The 9,161-nt window shown below is 44.1% G+C and overlaps 1 protein-coding gene across 2 annotated transcripts in view; it reads right to left on the reverse strand.

Annotated features, from left to right (window-relative positions):
- The window catches only part of TMEM192 (transmembrane protein 192), a 30,216-nt gene extending 21,727 nt beyond the window's left edge, over positions 1–8,489 (reverse strand). The window contains exons 1-2 of one of the 2 annotated variants that reach the window (XM_026499596.4): positions 8,339–8,489; positions 1,691–1,837 (exon numbers count right to left, since the gene is read on the reverse strand). In XM_026499596.4, coding sequence (XP_026355381.1) covers positions 1,691–1,837; positions 8,339–8,365 — 174 coding nt within the window. In that variant the 5' untranslated portion in view covers positions 8,366–8,489. The remainder of the gene's footprint in view (positions 1–1,690; positions 1,838–8,338) is intronic. The other variant, XM_044384413.3, reaches the window with a different exon arrangement.
- Between the last annotated feature and the right edge of the window lie 672 nt (positions 8,490–9,161).

The raw sequence follows: 9,161 nt of genomic DNA on the forward strand, positions 1-9,161 counted from the left end.
ACCTTCCTGGCATTACCTAACACCTCTGTCACTTCACATAATTACCACTTCCATTTTGTGGTGAGAACAATTAATATATCTAATCTCTTGGCAAATTTGAGTTTATGATGCATACAATATGGTGGACTGTAGTCACCATGCTATGCATTTGATCTCCAGGACTTCTAAAAAAAATTTTTTTTTAAAGCACTAGAAGTTTATTAAGCAAGGATGCAGAAAAAGCTCTCAGGAGTGAGAGGGGTCCTGACAGGGTTGCCCTCACCAGGACTTACTTATCTATTAGCTGCAACACATGTGTCTTTAGAAATCCCCAGACATTTGGGGTGCCTGGGTGGCTCAGTCAGTTGGGCATCCAACTCTTTTTTAAAAAATTTTCCCCACTATTATCTATCTATCTACCTATCTATCTACCATCTACATATAATGTATTATTTGTTTCAGGGGTACAGCTCTGTGGTTCATCAGTCTCACACAACACACAGGGCTCCCCACAACACATCCCCTCCCCAATGGGCATCCAACTCTTGATTCCAGCTTGGGTCATGGCCTCAGGTCATGGGACCAAGCCCTGTGTTGGGCCACACACTGAGGATGGAGCCCGCTTAGGATTCTCTCTCTCCCTGTCCCTCTGCCTCCCCGCCCCGCAACTCACACTCTCTCACTTAAAAAAAAAAAGTCCCCAGACATTTGTAATTTTACTATTGTTGAAAATATGGTGCAACACTACTTATTGTTCTGCTGCAACTTAATGTCTCTGCTTAACATTACTTAACATTACTTCCTAAGTGTAGATAAATTGATAAATTTCTGTGTCAACATGTATAGATTTATCCACATCTTTTTTGTTTTAGTAACTGAAAAATACATGCATATGGCAAAAAGAAATTTCAAATAGCACAAAAGGCAAATACTAAAATATATCAGGTGTGCTTTCTACTGCAGTGGCAACTAGTGTTAAAGGATCTTGTGAATGCTTGTAGAAATTTTGTTTATATATGGGAATACACATGCACACCAACCCTCTCAATTACCTTCTAAAATGTGCAAATAGGAACATTCTGTGTAAACCTGAATGTAAACCTATGTTGTAAACACTCAACAATGTAAGTGTGAAGACTAGTCTAATTAATATGTACACATCCATGCTGTTTTGTTTTCCACAATTGCAGAGCATTCCTTCCTATGGATGGGAACTACAAAGTGTCCTCTGAATGATGGTAGTTGCAATATCTTGATATTACAGACAACATTACTATTGTTAACAATATCCTTAGACATGTGCAAATATATCTACAATGAATTCTCTGAAGTAGAGAGATAAGTAAAAAAGTATGCACATTTTAAATGTTGGTAGATGTAGCCAACCGCCCTCTGAAGAGCATATATATATATATATATATATATATATATATATATATGCTCATATATATATATATATGCTCATATATATATATATGTAATTTTTAAAAAGATTTTATTTATTAGAGAAAGAGAGAGAGAGAGCACAGCAAGGGGAGCGGCAGGCAGAGGGAGAAGGGAGCCCGTCATGGGGCTCAATCCCAGGATGCTGGGATCATGACCTGAGCCCAAGGCAGACATTTAACCAACTGAGCCACCCAGGCATCCCAAGTTTATATATATTTTTAAGAACATCACCTCTGTATGGAGAACTTTGTCCCAGCCAACTTACATGTATTAATAAGAGAAGATTTGCTATGATGACCGTAGGAAGAGGATGGAATCTGGGTCTGAAGTGAGCATGTAATGAATGGTGTGGGAGATGCTGGGTGTCCAGAAGGGGGTCATCTTCAATACTTTGGGTGAGATCCAAGGAACCCTGAGGTACAGACAAACAGAAGCAAACTATAATCACCACTTTTCTAGATTGTTTCTAAGATAAATCTACTAAACTCTAAAGCATCAAAAACCATTACACAAGTTAGAGGCAAGAAAAATACACTCCCTACCTAGAGCCAATTAAAAAATATCATAAACTCCCAGGTAACCACTGCATACAAATTGGTGAAAACAAGTATTAAAATGGGTAGAGGAAATCTTACTTCAGTTATTTTCAAATGAGGTAATACAGAATGAGATTAAAGCAAACAATTTTTTCTTTAAGTCCTCAAAGCTTAGATTTTGATTTATCTAACATTACTTAGATTATTGATGAAATAATTACATATAGTTGCAATTCTTAAACTACATCTTGGGGCGCCTGGGTGGCACAGCGGTTAAGCGTCTGCCTTCGGCTCAGGGTGTGATCCCGGCGTTATGGGATCGAGCCCCACATCAGGCTCCTCTGCTATGAGCCTGCTTCTTCCTCTCCCACTCCCCCTGCTTGTGTTCCCTCTCTCGCTGGCTGTCTCTATCTCTGTCGAATAAATAAATAAAATCTTTAAAAAATAAAAATAAAAAAAATAAACTACATCTTGATGTTCCACAAAATTCTGGAAAGTTGGTGGAGTCTTCATTCAACTTTCAGTTATGACAGAAATGTTTTAGGGACGGAAACAGATCACCCTGATAGAGCTTCAAGGAGACTTCCGTTTACAGACACCAGATTCTCAATGAAAACAACCAGTTGCAAAGTCACTGAAGTAGCTGATGGGGTTGAGCTGCAACCTAAAACTTCAGTTTGTCTTATTTAAAGGTATTGTCTCGGCAGGAGCAGTACTATCAGGTGTCTGGTGTGTATAACCACCCTTAATCTCAGACCCTTGCTGAAGACTATTCTATATAAGGCACTGTAAGATTTAAAAAAATATAAAACACAGTCCCTGTCCAAAAGATTATATTTTCATTGAGGAGGCTAGGGATAAAGGCATACAGGATGAAATAATAATTGAGCTAATTATTAACAATAATTAGAAAATAAGATGGAAATGAAGATTTCATCGGAAAAAGGGAAGCCTGAGAATAGCATTTGGAAACAGAGGTAAGGGCTCTTTGGAAGCGGTAGAGCGAGACAAATGGTATAGGGATTGTTTCTGGGCACCAGATCACAAAGATAAAAATAATAATCTGGAGCCTAACTCAGATCTGGGGCTGGCTTCTCAGTCTCCAAACTCAGGCATTCAATGATGCTCTGCAATTTTTTTTCATTCAATGCCTACACAGCTTCCTGTTTAGTTTGCCGTAACTTACGGCATGATTCTGATTATCTCTGTTCTTTCCAAGAGTCCTCTGCCTTTAGCTCTCTCTCCGTCAGCAGATGTCCCAGTTTCCACAGCGCTTCCCTTGGCTACCATCTGTGCCTCCTTCCAGGCCCCACTGGGTCAATTCCTACAGGCAGCCTCCCCGGGCATCCAAGCATCCGGATCATGCCACACCTCCACGCCTTCCCACACATTTGCTGCTCGCCTCCTCTATCATACTACCCTGTGATGGTCTTATTTCTCACCTATCTCCCCCACTAGATTTCATGAGACCCATGAACTCCCCATCACTTATTTGTCTTTGTAATCCTAGCACCCAACAGTGACTCAGGGTTAGTACCCATGGAACAGATGAGGAATGAACGACTGTTCCAAACCTATCTCGGCAGTGCTCCTAACTCAGGGCTTCATCAAAGACCTGGGCTAATCAGGAGAAACTACCAGGAGCTGTGGGGGAGAATCAGCCCGACGCAAAGGCAGTAAGTACTGTGGTTACAGGCCAGCTCCTAGGGCCAACTGCCCGGTTCAGATACAACTTCTGCTTCCTAGCGGTGAGCAAGTTCCTTCATCTCTGTGTCATAGCTTTGGTGCGAAGATCAAATGAGTTACTACTCATAAAAGTGCCAAAACACTGCCTGGTGCAGAATGGCAGTCACTAAGTATTAGCCGCTATTGTCTCTAACACTTGCTCTGCCCTTGCTCCCCACATAAATGCCTTACCGTTCTGTCTCCTGATTCTGTTCTTGCCTCTCAATTCTCACCATTCAGCCCAGGCGCCATCCTTTCTCATGGCCTTTGCCCTCCAGTCTCCAGACCGTAGCAACCTCTTGCTACAGTCAGACTCTTCTACATGAATGTTCGTTCACGTTTCTCTCCCCCAAAACTTGAGTCCCTCCCTGTTATCCTCAGGACAAAGTCCAAATTCTTAGTCTGGCTGTTTTACAATCCATTCCCAAGCTACTTCTTGGGACTTGCCTCTCGTTATTTTCCCTCCTTCCTGATGCTGACTGCTCATGCTCCCGTCTCGAGCAAAACTCTTTTCAGTCCCTGTGCCTTTACTTACTTTGGCCCACGTGTCATTGCTTGTCTTAGCAGAAACACTGGCTTCTCTGATGCCTCTACACTGTTCTACCGCCCTTTTCATCCAACATTGTACTTTTCATGTCCCCAAGTTTGACTTCGATCTATTTTATATCTTCCGTATGTCTTTTTACCCTTTTGAACATATAGAAAAGAGTTATAATAATTTTTTAATGTTCCTGTTTGCTATTTCTAGCATGCCATTTCTGAATCAGTTTCATCTGACTTATATGTCGTATTTTCCTGCCTTTTGCCATGCTTGATAATTCTTTTCAACTTTATTAAGATATAGTTGACACACAGCTTTGTGTACGTTTAAATTGCACCACAAGTTAATCTGATACACTTACACATTGCAAAATGATTCGCACTGAAGCATTAGCTAACACCTTCACCATGTCACATATTTATATTCTTGAGCTTTTTTTCTGGAATGCAGTTAAGTTACTTGGAAACAGTTTGATCTTTTTGGTCTTGCTTTTTTAAGACTTATTAGGTGGGACCATAGCCATGTTTAGTCCAAGGCTAACTTTTCCCACTATGAAGGTAAGACCTTTGTGAGCACCTAGTACCCTGTGAATTATGGGGTTTCCAGTCGGACTGGTGGAATGGGCACTCTGTCTGGCCCTGTGTGAGCACTAAGTACCGCTTCCTCTAATCGTTTCAGGTGGTTCTTTTCCGGGCCATGGACAACATCCTCCCAGGCCCATATAGAGCAGGACTCTGTGGACTCCCTGAGGGGGACTCTGCGCATTTTCAGTTCTCCCTCTGTGCCGCTCTCTCCACTCCAGGTACTGCCATGTGAACCCCAGTTGCCTCAGTCTCCCCAAACTCTCAGCTCCACCTTCTCAACTCAGGGAGCCTGCTGACCTCTGCCAGGCAGCCCTTTCCTGTCCCAGCCTGCAGACTCAGCTGGGGCAATCGTCTGACTCACTCTGCTTCCCTTCTCTCGGAAAGCACGGTCCTTCACTGCCCGATGTACAATAGCTCAAAAAGTGTCGTTTCATATATTGTACATAGTTTTTTGGTTACTTCAGGCAGAAGGATGAATCCAGTCCCTGTTACACCGTGCTGGCTGAACAGTAGTCCCTACTGCACTCTCACACGTCTCTATGACAACTTACAATACTAACCACAGATATCAAAGTTGTCAGAAGAGTGTGCTTCACAAGGACAGAGACTCCATATTGCTTATTCTTTGTACTTTTAGCTCCTAACACAGAGTAGGTGCTCAATGTGTGTGTGGAGTGAAAGATTGTCCAACTTCTTGAATACTTGCGGCCTGAGAATTTAAACAAAGCTGGCCTTGAAACCTTAACTGTAAGACTGCTGTCAATTTATTTCCCATCTACCTCCCTTTCATGCTCCTGCTCCCCTAGCCTAAATGACCTTTCTGGAGTGCCCCACAAATATCCTTCTTATTTTTTTCAGAATCCACACAAGCCTTAAGTTCTCTATAAAACTTGTTCTGCCGGACGCCTGGGTGATTCAGTTGGTTAAGCATCAGACTCTCGATTTCGCCTCAGGTCATGATCTCAGGGTCGAGATGGAGCCCCAGTCGGCTCTGTGCTGGGTGTGGAGCCAGCTTAAGATTCTCTCTCTCCCCCACCCTCTCTAAAACAAAAACAAAAACAAAAAAATAACTTGTCCTACCGTTTTCTTTCTACTTTAAAACTGCTATAAAATGTACTGCTCATTAAATATTAATTTGGAATGTTTTTTTTTTTTTAAGATTTTATTTACTTACTTGAGAGAGCAAACAAGAGTGAGCAAGAGTGACCAAGACAGCATGAGCAGGGGTGGAGGAGCAAAGAGAGAGGGAGAAGCAGACTTCCTGGCGGAGTAGGGAGTCCCATGCGGAGCTCGATCCTAGGACCCCAAGATCATGACCAGAGCCAAAGGCAGACACTGAACCCACCGAGCCACCCCTAATTTAGAATATTTCTTATGCTATCATGTATTTTTCCTTCTTTAATGTATATACCTTGTGTTTCTCCTGCCTCCACTGAAGGGGCTGCAGACTGCAGTATGGTTTCTTCTCTAAGTCACTTATTAGATGTTCAGTAAATACAATGTATTTGGTGGCTATATCGAATACCCAGTCCAGCAGGTTCCACAGGAAGCGTAGTACAACCACACGAACGCCTTATCGCTCTCAGATGGCAACTCACCAGCTCCATGGGAAAGGGAAAAGGAAGACAACTCCTGAATCCAAGTAATTTCTTCACTTACACTGTTAATAACTACATCATGACCTGTACGAGATATCTATTGTTCTGCCCACATGGATCTCTTTCCTCTTCTTTTGTGACAACAACTCCATCTCCTCTGGAGACTCACTGTCTGCCTCTAATTAAGTCTCAATGAAACATCCTTCAATACTTTTCACTCTCCTCTGCCAAGGTGGAACCTCTGGCCTCTGATGGAACCTAAGGGGGCTGGACAATTCAATTCGTTCTGTGAGCAACAAACCAAAGGGAGACCGTGGTGGGACAGATTCATTCAAGGGCAGACTCTGAAAGGACCCCTGTCACTTAGATCCATTGAGCAGCCCTTGTTTGGAGCCCTTTCAGAGGCCTAGGTGTCCACCCACCCTGTATCATTTCAAAGACATTCCTTTCTTCCTTAAATCAGCCAGAGTTGGTTTCACAGCTTGCAAACAATGAACCTTAACTGAAAAGCCTTTGCGTCTGTTAACTCTTTTAAGTGTCTAGGCTTACAGCATACACCAAATTTTTAGCTTTTTACGGAATGGTAGAAATCATATCCACAAAGTACCCAAACCAGGCAACTTGCTCAGATCTAAAGTATTTAGGTATGTAACTGTTGGTGAAACATTAATCTCCATTTGTTTGGTGGAACAGATTTCTAGAATTGTACTCATCCTAAAGCTAAAAGCTACAGATTCAAGAATCTGGGGCAACTTATTATCAACCAAGAAGCATTTACTGCACATTTTTCTAAGAGTCTCTCATTTTCCTCAGGTTTTTCCCCATACATTTCAGCTTATGAATCTCACCCTTAAAAATTCAGAAACGATGACTTTTTTCCTTCAAATGTGTATGAATGTCAAATCTACTTTCATGTCTTAGTTTTCCATTTTCTCAACTAAAAAAAATGTAAAGTTTTAGTCTTATCATTAGAAATTGTTCGGTTCTTAGTTAAGATACTTTAACTGCGGTTGCTACTTACACCAGAATCTAAGCTCTTATAGGAGTGGGACTGTTACGTGTCTTGCTTGATGCCCCTAACTCAGTAACAGGATCACAGTAATATTCCTATTAATGTATTTATCCAAATTAGCGCTTTAACGTAACTGTCAACTTTGCATTTCTCAAGGATAAATTTTATTACCTATCAATGACGCAAACCAATTAATTCTGGGCACAATTACATGTTTCCCCTAAAAATGTTTCTATATACTTAAGCAAAGATTTCACTCTGTACTAGACTGTAAGTTAGGACTTTGTTTTTTAGAAATCTGGTTTGGATCCATTAAGTAAAGCGATTTAAAAATCCTTCCATGCCTATCACGCTTACATTCAAAATACCACGGCACTGTTTTTCTCCAGTGCGGGTTTCTGGGCAATGACAGCCGGCGGCCCGCCTGCGTGTCACAGCCGCTGCAGGTCCACAGCCCTCTAAAGCCAACGCAGAGAACCCACGACGAGGGAGATTGGTCCCCTGCGCCCCAGGACGTGTGAGCCGAGCCAAGCGGCCGGGCTCAGAGAAGCGCGCCGAGTGAGGGCTGTCAGGCCAGACGCGCATCACGTGAAGCTCCCAGTTCCGGGATCAAAGACGCGCGCCGCACGTGAGCTGGGCGCCCGCCAGGGACCCCCGCATCCGCGCACCCACCGCCAGGCAGCCCACCCGCCCTCCACCCGGGAAAATAAGCCCAGAGCCGGCGCGCCGCGGACCCCACGCTTCCTGCGTGTCTGGCCCCAGGACCCGCGCCCAGGGCCAGCCCTGCGCAGGAAGCGCCGCCTGCGGCCGCGGTCGCACCGGTTAAGGGTGGCTTCCCCTGGCAGTCTCCGCCCAGCGCGTCCACAAGGGAAGAAAAGGGGTTCCGGGCCAGCCTCCCTCCACTTCCGCGCACTCACGTCCTCCATCCTGCCCCTCGTAGCCATTTCCCGAAGCCTGAGGCCGAAGCCCGGGCCAGCCGGGCCTCTCCACCTGCGCCCTGCGCCGCCGGCCCAGGAAAATTGCCACCTTCTAGGACTTAGCCTCCCCCACTTCAGACACACCCCTCCTGCTCCCGCTCCGCCTCCGGCTGTCCCCCGAGCCCCGCCTCCTCACTCCCGATTGGCCAAGGCGTGGGGGCGTGTTCCGCCCCGAAACCCCTGTCTGTGGGCCGCTTCAGCTGCACGGACCCCCTGGTTTCCGAGGATTCCAGCAATCTCCGCTCGGGTCCGCTATTGGCCAGAGCCTTGGGCATTAAAGGTTGCGTTCCGAATCCAAGAATTTAACTATTTTTGCCTCCACTTGCTTCTTTTTAAAACATTAATCTTTTTCGGTGTACCTTAGTTTTTGTTTGCAGGCGGACAGCTCCATGCATAAATAAAGCCCGCTGTATAATCCTGCCGCTGCCATTTATAGCTTGAAACTCCACCTGTAGAGTGCCACGAACAGAATAAAGTTGATATAAGACTCCACCTGATCTTTAAAATCTCAGGAAATTTGAGAATTTCCTGAGATTCTATAAATTCTTTTTCAAGAGCCTTTTCTAGGTGTCCATTTTCCTTCAACATTTTATCTCGAACAACCTGGGGAAAGGTTGAAAGACTAGTCCGGTGAACATGCACGTGAGCCTCACAGAGATTCATCAGTTCATATTATGCCACAGTTGCTGCGTGTGCGTGTGCACCTGTACACAAGTGTTCGCACACAAGCAAACCAGTTGAAAATAAGTAGAGGACATTATGA

This window comes from Ursus arctos, unplaced genomic scaffold (assembly GCF_023065955.2).
Source record: "Ursus arctos isolate Adak ecotype North America unplaced genomic scaffold, UrsArc2.0 scaffold_11, whole genome shotgun sequence".
Lineage (NCBI taxonomy): Eukaryota > Metazoa > Chordata > Mammalia > Carnivora > Ursidae > Ursus > Ursus arctos.